This window comes from Lygodium microphyllum, chromosome 19 (assembly GCF_053477565.2).
Source record: "Lygodium microphyllum isolate KBCC chromosome 19, Lygodium_microphyllum_v1.1.10, whole genome shotgun sequence".
In the NCBI taxonomy this organism is placed as follows: domain Eukaryota; kingdom Viridiplantae; phylum Streptophyta; class Polypodiopsida; order Schizaeales; family Lygodiaceae; genus Lygodium; species Lygodium microphyllum.
In genome coordinates, this window is record NC_141153.1 from 8,131,130 (window position 1) to 8,150,168 (window position 19,039).

Sequence of the window (19,039 nt, forward strand, 5' to 3'; positions counted from 1 at the left end):
CATGACAAGCGAACAGGGAAAATGATGCACTGCAACTAGCAGCCTGCTGGTGGCAGTGGAGCTACTGACAATGGGAGAGGAACCGGAGACGATGGCTGAGAGGTCAGCTGAGGTAAGGCTCAGCTCTAATACCAAATGTGAGGAGGGGCGGATCAAAGCTCAGCTGAGAGTAAAGTTGACAATGTAGAGTGTGAGAACACAACACCCAATGCAATAATATGAAGTGTAAGGTGCAAGTACAAACCACAACCCTTAAACCTTAGGGTTGTAAGAGGATGTTCACACTTGAAGAGTGTGAAACACAATAAATGCCTAAAACTGTGTAATATAGGCATGTAAAATAAAAGAAATAAATCTGGGGAAAAAAGCCTCTACGGAGAGTAAAAAGTGTCCCACTGTCCTATTGAAAATCACTAACACTCCTCTGTGAGCGTAGGCATGAGTCGAACCCAACAACCTCCGGTATCAAAAGCAAGTCTAGCATGGGGGGGGGGGGGGGGTGGGTGCGGGGGGGGCCTTGAACAGTCCCCATAAGCTTCCATAGTGGGATATTTCAGAGGGGCAGAAGAAACCATTTCATTAGTTGCACGCACTATACACACTTATCTTTCCACCACACCCAGGTATGCAAGGGATCCTGCAAAGTCACAAGCATAGTAGCAGCCATATTAACATCAATCTTTTTGCCTCCTTTAGAGTGAACATCAAACCAAGCGTGTTCATGTTTCTCCAAAGACTGCATTAGTTGCTTCCCTTTATCCACATTTATCAATACAAAAGCCTCATCATCCTGAGGGCTTTCAACCACGAAATCCTCATTGACTATCAGGGTAACCCCAACATCTAGAATTGCATTTTTCTCCACGCACTTGACCATAAAATGTCCAACTTCCCATAAGAGAGAGCCCCAACTTGGTCAGTAAAAGTACCCCATTACAAGAAAAAATTAAAAAAATGTATTTTGGGACAATTCATGCACAAGTTGGGCCTTTTGCAGGAAGTATCACACAACAGGGAGGTACCAAGACAGTGCCAATAGCTGCCATAGCTTCTTTCAGCAAAGGCCAATACACAGCGAGACAAGCTTCCACTTGCGAGAGTGCGCAACGGAAAGAGGAAAGTGAACACGGAAAGAAGGAGACAAAGAGAATGCAAGAGAGAGAAGGAACAATGTGACTGCAATGGCTGAAGGTACAAGGCCGCAATGGTGAGAGCCCCAACACATAGCTCTACGCATCAATCTGGGCGCCAAATGGTAATAGGGGGATGAGAGAATGAGGTTGGCTGATCACAAAGGAGAGAAGGCTACCTATATATAGGCGAAAAAGTGAAAAAACCCTAAATGTGGTCAAATCCCTAAAAAATAGCCAAAAGTGCACAAAAAGAAATGCACTATTGTGCCCTCCATCTAAAGTGTCTAAAACACAAAATGACAAATAAATACAATGTCAAATCTCCTAATGTCCTCGTCTGACTCAGATTACATACAGGAGATGACCACACAAGACACACGATTGCTAACACCACTTCCATCTACACTAAGCACTTGTGTTGAAGCAATCTCTGGAAATCTATCATTGGCCTCCATGGCACAACATGGACAAGGCATCTATCGAAGAACAAAGGTACCCTTGCCAGGAGATCATCACAATACATTGCTGATTTTAGCAATACCTCACAGAAACCCTATGGCCCCATGAAAATTTCCTCTACACATTGATGGATCCAAGAAGGCACTAGGATTCTGCCTATGAAGAATAGGATAACCCCTCTTTCATAGAACACTGAAAAAGAACACATGGTCTTCGTATCTACACTAGCATCCAAAACATCCTCTTTGTCCTAGTCAGGAAACGATTCACGATTATGTTGTGCATGGTCACCAGCAACGTGTTTGCGAACTCCAACAGGTACTCCCAATCAATGGCCTGTGCATAGGAGTGACTTGGATGGTCAAGCTGCAAGGGTTCCTTGGAATCCTCCATCAAGGTATCAGGAGTGTGTGCTGAACATCAAAACATGGCTGAATCTCAGAGCATGGTACCATCATCGCAGTACATGGGGCATGAATTTTCTATTCCATGGCAGACATCCAAGTCAATGAGATACAGAAGCTTAAAATGCAAGAACTCCATGTTTTTAGATCTCCATTATAGTACCCTCTTCACCAAGTTGATTATTGTCCTATAACATTCCAGTACTTGTCATGCCTACTAAAGCTTCAACAGTGATGACAAGTAAAAATATGATTCTGAAGCCCTTTAACCTGATGCACAATGAAAGTTTGGGTGGGTGTTGTTACTGGATGGGGTGCAATCATTAGTTCAAAATATCAGGCCATTCAACGAGCAAAAGGGTTTTTCAAAAAAGAACAAAGGAATGCAAATTATGCCTGCCTGTCAATCTTTGTCTTTAATACTGAACACAAGACCCTATCACTCCCTCTTTGAAAGCAATACCCAAGTCCAGAGTAATGAACAACGATGAGGACACAAAATAATGAGAAAAATAGATTTTCCCTGGAAACAAAACAATAGCCCATAGACTTAAATGAGAGGGGCTGAGATAGGATGGGAAGGAAGAAATGCGGGATGATCTGCATATTTAAATCACATATGACCCCTCTTCGATCCCTAGATCTTGTCTTCTGCCCTGTGCTGAGCTCAGGACCTCAAGACAAGTACCTTGCAATGTGTAAAGTTGGTTCTCAACTTTGTGCTTTTTAATTACTCAAGGAAGAAATGTTTGCCTAATGAGATGCTAAAACTAACAAGCATACTTGCATTATTGCACAAAACACGAAATCTCTGGCAGGTAGTGACATCTAATGCGTATCTATCAGTTTTCTCCAGCCACAAACAGTCCATCGCTCCACCATCAGCTATGACCACTCATTAGGGGCCAGCTTTAAATGTACAACTTTAACTAGTCATTTTTTATAAAAGTCCAAATGCAATCATACAAAAAAATTACATGACAACATAAACAACTAGTTTGTAAGAATATCTTAGCATCCTTCGAACTGACCAAAATAGCAGAACATCTTTTATTAGGTCTATTTTAGACAGATGGGCTTGCAAAAAGTACTTGCTCTCTAGCAATCACATGCGTATACAGATTTCCACTTTACCGGCTTGCTGCTTTTCAATACGAACATTGAGTTATCAGCAGAATGCACTGGATCAAAGTCGTTGCGAATTTTCAACTGCAACAGGAACATTCAGTTGTCAGCAGAGGCATTTGCATTTAATGACACCAAAGCAATAACTCCTCATTTTATAGTGCCTTTTTCAGCTTTCCCACAAGTGAATTTGAAGTTAAGCTTCGCTACTAGTGGACCATACAACGTGAATTGTGTTCCAAATGTTGACTACAAAAATCTCAACAGTCAAAATGAGAACATATGGGCATGTACATGTGCAGTAAAGTTTAGCCTCAAAGAACAGAGGACCATGTACATGTGCATGAACTAGATGTGGCTCGATGTGCTGTTGGAACATGGGAAACACAGTTCTCATAACATCTTGTGGAGATACAACCCGCCCACTTCTCTCCAGATCCCTTTGGACTCTTGCAACAAGGTGAGAATGCACACCACCAACCTAGGAATTCAAAACAATGAAATTCAGTTACAGTACTTCAGATTCTGTTTTTACTAGAAAACACAAGCTTTTATGGTAGAATGATAAACTTACAACAGCAATCCAAAGATCCAAAGAATTTCGAATTTCTGGATGCAAAGCATAAACTCCCTCTACTATCACCTGCAGTATGGATATGAATTAACCATCTGAAAATATGATTTCTTAAATATCAAAATGTATCCGTGAATGTTTTCTTTCGGATAAAGTGTTATGCAAAGTGTTGAAAAAACATGACATCAGACATAAGGTGGTGCAGCTAGTGGGCCAAGCTCCTAAGATGTGGATCCTAAGAAGTGCAATATGCACCTAATGAGTTCAAATTTGCAGCTTATAGACAAAGCAGTTAAACCAGATTTGCAAGAGAAACTACAGAACCGGCAAGGGGATACAACCCAAAGAGTTTTCTATACATGAGCTAAGAGGGAAGCCATTGTTTTTCTTGTTGGGCAAAGTTCCTTTCCTCCACTGACATTGGTGCATAACTTAAGTAGCCAGCTGCCAGTGAAGAGATCCTAAGCAACCTGAGTATAAACAAGAATTGCCTGCACTAACACCGATATCTCATGGCACTATGGGCTGCAAGAAAATCTATCGGTAACCCTTGTGCATGCATGTCCTATATGGTTTGAAATTATACATTACCCAACCATTCATGAGACAACATTACCTTTATCAGTAGCCTCAGGCATAGGGATGATATTCCCATCTTTGATAAATAGACAAAGAACATGTTTCACATTCTTTGCCATACTGAGAGTATTATATGATCCTCAGCTGTAAAATTGAAAGCACATAATTAAGAGGAGAAACCTTTGAGTTGAAAGGAGTTGAAAGGAGTTGAAATTTGGGAACAAATACACAAGTGTGCTACCCCCACCTTCATCTGTCCCTCAAAGATTTCGCTAGGACTGCATATAGTTTAATGCCTAAATAGACAGAAAGCCAAGGGAAGACTAGCTATTCCAGTGATTGGAATGAATAAAACATGCATTAGCAGGATCAGGATGCCCATTATTTGATCGTGATGAGATTAAGAATGTGGAGATCACAAATGAGACAGAATAACTTCAAAGCTTTTATGGCAGCCATGGAGATATGATACTTGGCCTAGGGTTCCCTCATCAATTGGTAAAAGTCTAATGTGATAGACAGCAGCTTGACTGGATGCCTAATGAGCTTTTCCCCTGACTCCCTCAAGGAACCTTTTTGAGTTATTGGGGCTGTCATGCAGGATAGTTATTACTTCACAGCAGCAATTTCCCCCTTTTACAAGCCAAACTATTTCTTGCAGGGAGGGTAGTCGTAGCCAATTAGGTTCTCTTGGTAAAGCTTTTGATACATATCCTCACATTGGGCTTTCTTCGGGGCATATATTGCACAGGTGAAGCGTGTTATTCAAAGATTCTTGTCAAGAGAAGATACCAGTTATTGCAGAAGTTTCCTGAACCCTATCATGCCACTGAGATTTAGAGGCATGCACTTCGGAACATTGACCTGGACTGTTAGAGTACAGCTTTGCTTGGACGTCTAACTGAGGAACCATGAAGAAGCTACTATTTTGGAGGCTAAGAAGATTTGACACATTTTGGGTGCCAAACGTCAGATGCATTTTCCACCCAATTATTTTGGAGACTAAGAAGATTTGACAAATTTTGGGTGCCAAACATCAGATGCATTTTCCACCCAATTAGAGAGAAAATTTTGGATATATCTTTGTAGCACCCATCATCAGGGCCTAGAGGTCAATTTTTTCATGCTTGTTCAAGAGTGCCCCTTCAATTATTGAAAATTTACTGATGGACCCACCCATGTCTAGCACAGCAATGTCTTAGACCTGCCAAAGAGACTTCCGAACATAATCATATCCTACAGCCTCAGCCTTGGCATTGTCCCGTAGCGCCTGCCAGCAGCCTGTATGCGTGGCTTAGCCTAGGACCTGTCAGAATGGCAGTACAAGAGAATCTATCATCTCAAACTCCTTGCTCAGCATCTCTCCAGTTTGAGCAATGTGCTCAATCTGACTCCTTGTATTGATCAAGTCATCACGTAAAGAAATAATAAAGTTCAGCAACCCATTTGACAAATCGGAAGTAGAGATTGGGATCATAATCTTAACATTGGCAAATTTATTGATCCCAAGCACAGGGTGCCTGCTTCAGACCATAGGACTTTTGCAAGCAGTAAACCTCATTCTAAATACTTAGACACAAAACTCTTTGGCTGCTCCATATAAACCTCTTCATTAATATCCTTATGCAAGAAGATGCCTTCACATCCATCTAGTAAATGGGCCACTTGTGATGGCTAGTCAATGCCAAGACCACCCTGATAGTCATCATCCAAGCTCCAAGGTGAATGTCTTCAGATAGTCCAAGCTAGGTTTGCAAATAAAACCCTTGACAACAAGCCCAGCTTTCTGCTTGTCCAAGGTCCCATCATCCCTATACTTGGTCTCATAGACCTATCTAACACCAATGACCTTCCATATGGAGAACATGGAACTAGTGATCAAGTCTAATTCCACTCAATGGAATCGAGCTCATCTTGAATGATGTGATACCAAGGATTTTGTGTCAAAGCCTCTTCAACAAAAGCAGGCACTATATTCTCCATAATGGTGTGCATAATGGCATAGTTCACACTAAATGAGCAAACACGCTGATACTATCCCTACAAACATGTCCTCCATGATCTCACAAGTCAATCATTAATGGTCTCAAGAAAATAATGAACTCTAGCCTCCTATATGATAGTTCCGAACCATAGTGGGATTGCTTTTTTTTGAAGTCTCTACCTCCTCATGGGCACCTAGATACTACAACAGATGCTTTGCTGCATGGAAAGGATTCGAGCTTCCTAGAGAGTAGGGAGAAGCCAAATAAAAAGTTGCTAAAGGCTGAGAAAATTGACAAATCTGAAAATCTGCCTAAAAAGAGGCCAAAACAACAAAGAAAGGGCTCAAAAACATTGGCATAGTGTAGGGAATTGATGGCTTTAAATAAATGCTTTATTTGTGAATAGGAAGATCACATTACAAGGGGCTGTCCCAATATGCAGCAAGTTGAAAAATGAGAAAATTAGAGACCCCAAGGGAAAGAAGCCTAAAACATGAGTGGGATTGGTACCCGATGTTATTAGTGATTAGCCCAATGATGATGATATTGAGTTGTGTAGAGCATGGGGCAAAATTAGGAATCGGCATGCATTGATATTCTTTAATAATGGTACATGAACCAACTTCATCGCTATAGACATGGCAGCCCGTCAAGCATCAGAGAGGATGAGATGAGACCCATGGGGGACATTGGAATGGCATGTAAAGGCCATGCAAAGCCTATCACACCGCTCATTTGGAAAGCTTCGGTTGCATATACAAGGATATGTGAACAGCGAAGAGTTCTTCGTTGCTCCACTTGAGGGTTGTGATGTGTTGCTTGGTATGCCATGGTGTCACCACATCCATGCAGTGATTGATTCACATGCAAAAGGGATCCCTATTCAGCACAAGGGAAAGGCACTCACACTTGATGTAAAGTTGAAAGGTGAATTTATTCGTGTTGTACAACTCCCATTTCTAAAGTAATGAAAAATCATCTTTTAGCGTACCTAATTTTTACTAAGGATAAGAATGATAATCAGAATGTTGGAAATATATCCAAGTTAGAGAAAGATTACATGTCATTTTTGAAAATGTATATTGATTGCTTCTCTCAGTCGCTTCCAAGGCAACTACCACCTGAAAGGCTTGAAGATCATAGCATTGATCTTATCCCTAGAAGTAGCCCACTCAATAAGCCACCCTACAGAGTTAGTGCAGCCCAATAGAAGGAGATTATGAGTCAGATGAATGAGCTATTAGAAAAAGGGATGATTCAGACCAACTTATCTCCTTTTTGTTCTCCAATGCATTTGGTGCAAAAAAACGATGGTTCATGTTGTATGTGCATTGACTATAGTGCTTTGAACAAAATCACAATAAAGAATCAGTTTTTGATCCTCAAATCCATGATGTCATGGATAGATTGCAAGGGAAAGCCATATTCAACCGAATCGATTTGAAAAGTGGGTATCATCAAATATGCATTAGACCAAAGGATGTACCTAAGACAACTTACAGGACATCTTTTGGGTTGTATGAGTTTCTTGTCATGCCTTTTGGACTTACAAATACTCCTGCCACTTTCAATCGGATGATGAATCACATCTTCAAGCCACATAGAGCATTTGTGGATGCTTTCTTTGATGATACGATTGTCTATTCAAAGAATGAGGCAAAGCATAGAAGGCATTTGAACATTGTGCTCAATGAGCTCCATAAGCATAGGTTGGTTATCAATGATGAGAAAAGTGAATTCTTTTTGCATGATGGAGACTTTAAGATCTGACACGGCAATAAGTCCTCTTGGAGACCACCACACTACTCGGCGGTTTCCCCCACCCATTTTTGGGTCAAGTGGCTCCCACGGCCCACCTCTTCTCCGCAGTCCACTACATTGCAAGCCTGTGACTGTTCCCCATCCTTGGCTCACCCTGAGCCTCATTCTATCCCATCCTCTTCTCCTCAGGTTTGAGAAGACACCTCTGAGTGCTTTCCAATTTCTGCTCGTTCCAAGCCCTAGATACCTTCTTCGGCACGACCAACCGTACTTCTTTTGTCCTCAGACACCTCTAAGTCCATGATCCATGAGTTGGAGTCCATATCTCTCTCAGAGGGGGATCCAAAAGTGGAATTTTTTCCTTTGCCCTCAGAGGGGGCATCTCCTTTTTACTTCTGCTTCAAAGGGGGCTCCTACTCCACTTTTAGAGGGGGACCCTCCTCTCCAAGCTCCTCCCCCATCCCCATTTACCTTTGCGAAGTGGCTCTTTTTCGAGCAATCCTTTCCTCTACTTCTACCCAATCTCTAGAGGATCTATCTTCAATTGGGGCCCCCGGATTCTCAGCAGTGACTTTGTGACTAGGCCTTTGTATTTCTTCCAGCATGGTGTAACAAAGCTAGTGGCTTCTCACCCAAGGTTGTGTTTCAGGTTCTACTTCTCATCTAGTCTCTTGACTATCTTCACATGTCTCCTTTCAGGTGGCATTTTTGGATTACAAGGTGGATCTTCTTCTCTTTCCCTCACTCCTCTTTTATACTTCTTTTTCAACCTAAGAGGGGGTGTTGAGAAACCACATCATTCCGTACAATTTTCCTTCTTCATTCCCATTTTTTGTTTCAGTTTTTTCAGCCCCAAAAACACTTTTTAGGGTCTTCCGAGAGTATCGAGGCACTATACAAGACTTTAGTGGGCAAGAGTCGAGACTGTTAGTAAATATATGTATGGCACCTCCCATTCATTCTTGACCCACTTCACCACACTCACTTCTTTTGACACTTTTTTCTCTTCTCTCTCCTCTCTCCTTCCATCATCTTCTTCAAGTGCCCCGTCTCCTTCAGCATTAGGTTTCCGTTTGAAGCCCATCCTACTGGTGTCACCTTCTTCACCCTAGTGATAGTTCATCTCTACTTGCCGTCAACATCCCTAGCTTGGCAACACCTTCCTTCACCTGTGGACACTTCTCCTTTACCTAGTGTTTGCATCATCAACTTTCCAAACTCCACAAATTTGAGTTTTGGGTCCTAGCCACTCTCCAGTCATTAAGCATCACTCTTTCAGTTGGCGCTTCCATCATTAGAGGCTACTACATTTGCATTTTCAGATTCTAGCTCTTCCATCTTCTCTAGCATCAGTCTTCAGGCCTGAATTTGCAAACTAAGAGGCTCCCCATCCTCCAATGGCAATCTCCATGCTCCAGGCTATTGAAAAACCCACTTTTTCAGTTCACACACTTCATTTAGGGTTTCACATTGACAACCCCAAAAAGGGCTAGTGTCCACATTTTGGCCACTTTTTCAATCTAAAAGGGAGGATGGGTGGGAGAGGAAGAGAAAGATATCTCTGTCTCTTGAAAGATATCTCTGTCTCTTGGTGATACAGTGGAAATGAAGGGGGAAATCAGTAGATGATGCCAAATCCACAACCTATCTTTGTGTTCTCTAATGAACAGGGTCTTTAGCTCTCTGAGCTCCTGCACTCTAAGACCATGTCAAAATAAGCAACAGTGCAGAGAGACAATAGGGGTTGCGGGGAGTAACACAGTGTGTATGGCAAACACTAAGAGAGAAGACAAACTCTGACCACAAGAACACAATGATGATGCATTGAATCAAAGCTCAAAAGATAACTGCAATGTCGTATCTTAATCAGCAGGTGACAGAACCTAAGGGAAATTTGCACAATGAAGGGAGCGAAACGCACTTCTTCGGGTAGTGGGCTATCGAAGTAATCACTAGAAGGTGAAGGATAGTTGTCGAGGGAGCGAACCACAGTCCTATGATGCCGAGGAAGGACCTGGGTAGCAAAATGCAGATACCAAAGTATTGAAGCTGTCAAACACAGGGAGAGCAACCAAGATGCTGACGCCAAGTGGATAATGATGACGCCAGATGATGAAGGATGAGTTGGGCTACAAAAACGCAGGTCCCAATAGTCTCAATGGCAAACGTATGAAACCAGGTGATTTAGGAGAAGCGAGGCTGCAAAAATGCACGCCCCAGCAGCCCCTTAATAGATGAATGACGAAATCACTAATGCTAGATACTATAGACTGCCGCTAGAGGCTAGAATACTCACACCAAGCTCGAGATGATGACGCCAAGCAAGGAGAAGACCTCCAAACTGAAAAACGCAAGTGAAGGTGGAGCCTGAAGGAGAAGGTTATTGATGCCAAGCAAATGATGGTGACACCAAGTGGAAGATGCTCCAAACATAAGGCCTTATGCTAGAGCAAGATACCTAAAGCAAAAGAGTAATGGTGAAGGCAGCCATGAGCCATGAACCGCAATGTCCTCCTAAAGGGGTATGAGGACAGTGGAAGGGACTAGTGAGAGAAGGGAAGTGGTGGTGGTGATCAAAGAAGGTGGTGAAGAATGACTGAAGATAGTAGTAAAGAATGAATGAACTGACTGTCTATTGATAGACATAAGTTGTCTAGGCTGGCACACCACTGTGTGGGCACCCACTGAAAAAGTGACCAAAATGTTGACACCAGCCTTTTTTCGGTTTGTCAATGCGAGACCCTAAATGACATGTGTGAACTGAAAAAGTGGGTTTCTCAATACAAGCATGACCAGTCTTCATTCCTGCATTGTAGATTCAGAGGCTCCTCTTCGACTTTACACTACAAATCGACCATCAGACATTGAAATACTTTCTAACACAAACAAAGTTGTCAGAGAAGCATATGAGATGGGTGAATTTTCTCTCTATATTTCATTTTCAAACTGTACATATTGATGATAAAAAGAATGTTGTGGCTGATGCACTGTCATGAAGGCCAAAAATTTCAGCCATTGGCATGGTTTATCACACTGAGTTGAATGCCATGAAGGAATAATATGTTGTTGATTTGGATTTTGCCAATGTATATGATCAGCTTTGCAATGGCCAAACACATGAGCACTTTGTGCTTAGAGATGGATTTCTGATTATGCATGGATGACTATGTGTCACAAAGTAGTTAAGGCCTAGAGTTATCACTTAAAATCATGCTCCTCTGTATGCAAGAGACAGAGGTATTGATGCCACGGTCAAATCAGTGGAGCATTTCTTTTATTAGCCAACTTTAAGGCATGATGTAGAGCAATTTGTCAGGACATGCATCGTATGTCAGAAGGTAAAGCATGATAGGCAAAAGACGCCAGGCTTGTTGCAGCCCTTCTCTATTCCAAATAGGCCTTGGTAGAGCATTGCTATGGATTTTATTTTTTAGCTTCCTAGGACACCTACAAGGAATGATGGGATATGTACTATTATTTGCATATTTAGCAAACATGCCCATTTCATTCCGGTGAGAAAGAAAATAAAGGTTGATCATATGGCACATTTGTTCTTGCGACACATCTTTAAGTACAATGGTATGCCAAAGTCGATCATCAATGATCGAGACCCTCAGACGACCAATTTATTGAAAGGGGTTGTTTGAGAAATATGGATCCCACACTAAAATTCTCATCATCCTTCCATCTGCAAACAAATGGTCAGAGTCTGAGAAAGCAAATTCCATAGTGCTAGATCTTCTCAACTACTATGTTTCGGACCACAAGACACAGTGGGAACAGTATTTTGTGCATAGCTCCACTAGTAAAGCTCCTTTTGAGGTGGTTAAGGGAGGCAAGAAGATACCACCTATCTTGCACACTAAGGATAAAATCTTTGAGACCGATTGCTATGTGGAAAACTCGGATGCAACCTATGCAAAGATAAAATATACACTTCAGAGATCACAAGATAAGCAAAAGAGGACACCTGATTGCTCGACGTGCTTTGCAGTTTGCAGAAGGTGATTATGTATTGTTGGGTTTTGAAAAGGCAAGGCTAAAATGATGAAAGGAAAAGAGAGGTTGTATCCTAAGTATGGGATACTATGAGCCCTTCCATTTGTTGGAAAAGATTAATGATGCGGAATATTGGCTGAAATTACCACCACGTGCACCAATGGATGCAAAGCGGATGGACGAGGATGACTTGGCAGACCATCCTCAATTATTGCAGATTTACACAGATGCCTTTCAATTAGAGCCAACTTTGGTTCACACTGAGCCAAGTTCAAGAGAGCACGAGTCCACAGCATTGCTTAATCCTCAAAGGAGAGGTAGCAATTCCAATCCACCAGTTTTGGATAACTCTCCTATATAGTGGATCTCAGATGTATTCAGCATGCATCCAAGGTACTATGCTGACAATAATTCTCCCATAGGATCAGTACTCAGTGTACTAGTCACTATGAGATGTATGCAAATAAGTATGAGTTTCACTCAGGCACTGAAACTATAATTTCGCATCAATTCATGATCAATTTAGCATGAGTTTTTGCCTCAGTTTCAAGTCAATATTATGATCAGTTTCAACTCCATTTTTTGTCATTTGAGAAGAGTTTATAGTCACTTTTGGGATTAGTTTTGCATCAGTTATACCTATCAGTTTTTTGCAATCAAATTGTGATCAGTTTGGGGTCACATTTGCAACAATTTGTGACTAGTTCTCAAATCAGCAAAAAAGTGATAAGTTCATGATCACTTTATGCTCAGTTATCAATGGTTTACAACTGGTTCCATGGCTAACAGCATGTTAGTAAATGCCATTGACAATTTCAACCATGGTTTATGTTGAATTAATGCTTTGCTTTTCTATGGTTGATAGTAAGAACAGTTGAGAAACATGAGTTATGGATGTATCCAATGGGTTTCTAGCAACAGCTTTGGATTGTTTCTCAATTTTATCTAATGGTTATACTGGCTGGAAATTCTCAGCGAGTATTTGGGGCATATGGCATGGTTAGTCAACAATGACCAATGTTGTGATTGTAATGCCTTATGAAAATTCCAGTGCACTACGCTTTTTCTTTGGCACAATGCAGTACAATCCAAGACGATTGCAAGGATTTCAAGAAGGAGGTCTATCATGGGGACGTGAAATTTTGAGATGCTCAAATCTTGCTAGTAACATTTGATTACGTTACTAATCAAACGTGCAAGGTTGTTTAACACATGTGATACGCATGGCAATTGTTTCATGGCAAGCAACATGCAATTTGGAGTGTTTTCCCACGTGAAATCCCAGAATTGTCTCTCTATGGCATTCTCTCACCTTCTCCAACCCATTCTCAAAATATCTCAGTCATTTGGAGTATATCTCAACCAAATTGGTGGACAGTAGAGGGAATTCTACTATAAACCCTAAATTTCTGCAAAAGTTAGTGTTTAGTAGCCACCTCAAGACCCGTGCCATCAGTAAAGGCATCGCACACTGAAATCAACACATGCAGTTTGTGGTATTGTGAGGGATTTCAAATGCCAACCCATCCATTGTGAATTTGGGGTAACATTTGGCCAGTTGCGGTTCAATTAGAGCAAGTCCTAGGTGAAAATCAAGGGGCAATTTGCCCGATTTGTTTGTTGATTGTGTATACAGCAAGGGGCATTTGGATCAACAAAGAAGATTGTGGAATCTCGACTTGTAATCAATCCATTACCAATTGAAGATAAAGAAATACCAATAGAGGCGCCAGTTTTGGGGCCAACAGAGTGTCCACCATCCAAGATTATGAAGGTAGTGTATTTCAGTTCATGTTTATTTAGTGATTGCTGTAATTAAGTGCTTGATCAGGAATTACCACCCTATCCGAGAAGCAAGGTTGGATTTAGAAGCAAAGGTGGAAGCCAAGGCTGAAGGGATGGCTCTTGAGTGGCGAAAGGTTGTGCCTCCATAAAAGTGGACTGCTTGCTGAAGCAGAGGGACCAGCTAGTGTAGGTATGCTGAATATCATCCTCAAGGAAGAGGGCCCCCCTGCCAATAGTAATCTTTCTAGTCACAAGATCATAGAGTTGATAATCTTCTGTAGTGTGATGGTATCTAATGAAGATGTAAGGTTGGATAAGGGAGCAGTGGCATGGTAGCAATGGTAGCTGGCGGCGCATGGAGAGAGTTACCCTGTGATGACAGTTTGCCAGACCATTATATTTGAGATCTTGTATCAAACTAGTGGATTAGGAACTTTGCCTTCAAATTTCCCTGGAACCACTTCCCGATGATCTATATGTCCATATGTAGTTGTTCTCATATCAACACACACGGCAACCAAAATGATTGCAGTAGGCTGTTTTTGTTCAAAATAAAGAACTCAGCAAAGTAGCTTTCCTAGCCAAAATATCATAGTCGATATTAAGAATATCAAAGCCCCCGTGCATCTTTAAAGAATGTACCAAATCCTCCTTTCGTAATCTTAGAGCTTTCTAATCTGTATGAGTTTTTCATACAAGCTCCGCCACTCCAGGTATAAAGACATGGTCTCATTTTGCATTCAAGCCATAAAGGGTGAGTAAACCTGCACATATGCCATTCTACAAAGAGAATAGACTTCATTGCAAATTCTATTCCAAAAATACAAAATTGATGGCAACAAGAGAACGCAATACCATGTTTCACCAATTTTTGTCCCACAGGGAACACTCCAACCATGCATCTCCATAGGAAAAGCTTTGCTTTAAAGGCGATTTTAGTTTCCAAATTTTACATAGATTTGATTTCAATCATGCTTCTGGATCCGAGGTGGAGGTAATCTTGTACAACTGCATGGAGGACATTTTATTCAAAGAAATAGAACAATCTCCTAAATACTATGTTTAATTTTCCAACCCACTATGTGTCATTATGTCATCTTCAACCTTTGAAGGCACTGGCAAAATGGCTGCTACATGAGTGTTGCATGCAACATGCAGCCACTTTCCAAATACTCTCTTGACAGAGACCCTTTAGAGACACCTTCTTACTGCTTGTGGGATTGCCCTAATGATCAGCAGGTACGGCTCATGATACTTCACGCACACTGCCTTGGCATGGATTCTGCCATGTCCTTTTCATGAAACTTAAAGTCATAGACATCCCCAAATGTTTTTGTGTGAGGATACTAGTTGGCACATACTGCATGCCACTCACCTACAATGATATCCTAATTCACATGCTCTCCATGGCCACTAGGATAGGTTACAAATACCTCACTGCTAAGAAACACTACCACGGTAGTATTTGCGTGTGGCCAATTCCTTAACCAAGATGGATCTAACCTTTACTAGGAGTACTCGGCCTCCACCAGCACCCCCACAGTTTGGATATTTCTTTCATCTCCCCTTATATAGTGATGCTTTCAGTTGAGAAGCACTGCTTTGTATTTGTGCTCACCATCCTGCAAAAGCAGCCACCCAAGAGTGTGCTAGTACTTGTTCCATTAAACAGTGTTCATTTTCACTAATAAACAATTTAATAAGAAATCAAAAGGCAGAATCATCAAAGAGCATGCTTAAAAATAATTTGACCTGTAGGCCCATTGACTAGAGTACATGATCTCCTTCCTCCAGTACAAATGCAGATGTGAAAGTTTGCCATCCATTGGACTCTGATTCCCGTCGCCCCCCCGCCCGCCCCTTTTTTATCCATGATTTAGCATACCTGGGTTACCATCCATTTCCAATCCACTCCCAACCTATCAGCTACCCCATTGCCTCCCTATGGTATATGTACTTCTCATGAACAAGACATCGTGCTATTCTTGTCAACCCAAATAAAGAAATATGGCTTAGTTCATGAATCTTGAAAGCAATTCTGGTCCTAACAACAAACTTTACATTAGCAAGCTGGTTCAGTCACCTACGAAGATAGCAGGAGAAAAATGTTGTAACTTTCAAGGTCTATGACTGATGTTTTTGAAAGTGAGAAATTAACAGGTTACAAACTGATTAAGCATCAATAGTTGATTAAGGTCTTCAAGAGAGGTTAAGCCTCAGGCAATATAAGGGGATTTGGCACAGGTAAAGCCTATCTCTTCATCAAGAAGCTTAGCGTACAGAAGCTAGATATAACACGATATTTAAAGATCAATCATGCAACAAGAAAGTATAGCTCACCACTCCGCAGTCTTTAGAAACTCCAAGTGCCCTTGTATTGGCACGGACATTCTTTTCAAAATCAAACACAGGAATTCCGGTTGTACGAAACGCACGCAATTCTTGAATATTCTGCAAAGACAAATGCAAGAAGCTTGGTTTATAGTTGAAGAGAAAATCTGTTTACGGCACAAAATCTATAAACAAAAGGTACATACCATCAAAAGAAGTGGTAAATCAAGCGAAGCAAAATCATCATATTCAAATAATTTCACTTGCTCTGACTTGTAGTAATTTTCCAAAGATATAACTTCACAGCCAACAATATTCGCCATTTTGTAAGCCAAGCTCGTCTTTCCAGAGCCACTTGGTCCCCCTGCAAATTACTACTGAAAAATGTAAATAAATAACTTACAAAACACAGAGGATCATAAACACCAAGATAAATTGACCCCCACTCAGCCATGCAATGTAGCCTTCTTTAGCTACACCATTAGGCTGGGGAGGAGGATTCAGATGAGTAGGATCATAGCAATGCCAGCGGCCACTCCTCACTGGCAAAGACACGGTACCACAGATCCCTTCTTATCAGACTGTTGGAAGAGGCTGGATGACTGGTTTAGGCCTAAGAAGATTTCTCTATTTGTATGGCTAGTAGCTCACAGGAGCTTGGCAGTTGGTACATGGCTCAGTTATGGCAAGGACCTAGTGGCATGTGTGAGATGTGGAGACCTACAAGAGACTCAGAGGCACTGTCTATGAGATTGTCCCAAAGCTTAGGAGGTGTGAAGGAGAGCCCTCAGGATGGTCTTTCAATGCATAGCAAACACTATGGTTGCAACTTGGGGGCAGTAGATTGGGTCACAAAGAGAGGCCTAGCATGCAGATATGGGGATGTTCAGGGGAACTACTCTTTTCTTATCACTGGTCAGCATTTGAACAGGATCCCCACTCCAGGCTACTCGCATGCATAGTGGATTCAAGGACATTGTTACGGATGGAAGTTGATCACTAGTATCATTGCCTAGTATATTTGGACTATGAGATGTAGCCATGTTATAGATTCCCCAGATATTTCAACTGCAAAGACTCTTTTTAGGATCTGGAGAGAGATCATTCATACTCTTTGCAGGAGATGGGAGAGGCTATAGGGTAGTTCTAAGAGGATGAGGAAAAGGAGAGATGATTTTTAACGATCATGGGATTCTAGCACATACTTTCATCTGGCCCATCATATGGTCTAGTGCATTAGTCCACCAGATTGGGCGTTCAAACAACCTTTATATTTATGATGTACTTAGTTGCTCTTTACTGGGCCTTCTTAGTACTTCGATAATACCTTAAGGATTTTCCTGAGGTGTCGTTAGCAGAATTTTATTCTCTCAGAAAAAGGAAGTGACCCCAACTTACCAATACCCACTACAACAGGTGGCCCTTGTGCATTTAGAAGCATCTGCAAGAGAATAAGATGCATCACAAATGTTGGCACTGTAACATATCAGAGGCCAAAGTGCCATCTTAGCTTTTATAACTGCTACAACTTGAAACAGCTAAATGTAACCCATCTAAGTAGCTTTATTCTTACGATCTAAAACAGCTCAATGCAAGACATTAACAAATAACCTGAACTCCTTGCACTGCAAGTAGAAGTCCTTTATCAAAGTCAAAAGCTTCTGGAAAGGGCAAAAGCTGAATTCCCTCCCTTTGTGAATCCTCCAGGCCTGTAAAATAGCAATTCATTGGCATGCTTGGTATTTATGGAGACCACCATTAATTTCAAAGTTTTTCATGATGCAAGTATACATGTGATTTGAGGAAAAAGAAAATTCACGCATTTGACCTTTCTGTGTATCCCCTGTTGGATCATTGTATGAAGGCATAACACGCCAAAATGCTGCAAAGGTTTCCATTTCTGATTTTGTGGGGGACCTAGTCCAAGGCTCTAATGCATCTGCTACCTTCAGTGGAGTGCTGGGTCTTAAGCGAACTGGCTGTGGTGTAACAATTCCTGTGTCTGCAGCATTCAGAGATTTTGGTGATGTTGGCCCCTGAAATACAGAAGGAGGAAGCGGAGGAGAACCCAGCCGTGGTGGACCTGTTGAAGGCAACATCAGAACTTGAACTTTGAAGATGTACTAAGATGTAGCAAATGATTCAAGACTTCAGTTTACAACCTTTTGCTTCCAGCACCATTTCTAGATATGACTTTGTAATCCATGGACCTTCCATTCCCAAAGACGAAGCTGTAGTTGCAACCGCCTTCATGTACATACAATGTTAGAAAACTCCAAATCGTATGCATTTGATAGGGAACAAAATCCAGCAAAATTTGCTTCAATTACCTTGCGATCCTTTCCTTTTACAAGCACAAAAGTGGTTTCCAAATCATCTACTCTCTCAATGCAGATGCATAATGTTCTATCCACAATTATGTCTGTTTCACGTTTATAACTCACTGCAACCTGATATCCAAGCTCCAGCAAGCCTCCAAGAGTCGTCTTTCCAACCTGGATAACAGTACCAAGTTAGTTATCTGAACATCACAATTAATTATCAGCAAGATATTACAGTGTACGACGTGCACATTCAATATTAAGATCTCCTTGGACTTATATGTAGACAAAGGATATAGACTGTCTAGACAAGATAATTGCATATAAAAGATCTAGCATGATGATCAAAGTTTGGAAGTACAATAAGACAGTAGTCCGTAACTTCTTTTTGGTAACTTCCAAGCCACTTGCTTATAAACATAGTTTCAGCCAAGCAAATGCGGGTTGTCCTTCACACTCACTTTTGAGGATGTTCTGTGTTCAGTTGCAGTCTAACTTCAAGAAACATAAATAGCTCCTCGCTGTCCCTGACACTACTCAATCCTTCGTCTCTCACATTTTACCTGCACCCACCTAGCCTCCC

General features: G+C 41.4%; 1 protein-coding gene across 4 annotated transcripts in view; it reads right to left on the minus strand.

Moving 5' to 3' along the window:
• The window catches only part of LOC148019537 (P-loop containing nucleoside triphosphate hydrolases superfamily protein), a 186,393-nt gene that overhangs the window by 113,456 nt on the left and 53,898 nt on the right, over positions 1-19,039 (minus strand). For all 4 annotated transcript variants that reach the window (XM_087701031.1, XM_087701030.1, XM_087701033.1 and 1 more), the window contains exons 10-19: positions 18,466-18,630; positions 18,298-18,382; positions 17,964-18,218; positions 17,747-17,844; positions 17,534-17,576; positions 16,342-16,499; positions 16,145-16,255; positions 3,696-3,764; positions 3,459-3,602; positions 3,131-3,205 (exon numbers count right to left, since the gene is read on the minus strand). In XM_087701031.1, coding sequence (XP_087557157.1) covers positions 3,131-3,205; positions 3,459-3,602; positions 3,696-3,764; positions 16,145-16,255; positions 16,342-16,499; positions 17,534-17,576; positions 17,747-17,844; positions 17,964-18,218; positions 18,298-18,382; positions 18,466-18,630 — 1,203 coding nt within the window. The remainder of the gene's footprint in view (positions 1-3,130; positions 3,206-3,458; positions 3,603-3,695; positions 3,765-16,144; positions 16,256-16,341; positions 16,500-17,533; positions 17,577-17,746; positions 17,845-17,963; positions 18,219-18,297; positions 18,383-18,465; positions 18,631-19,039) is intronic.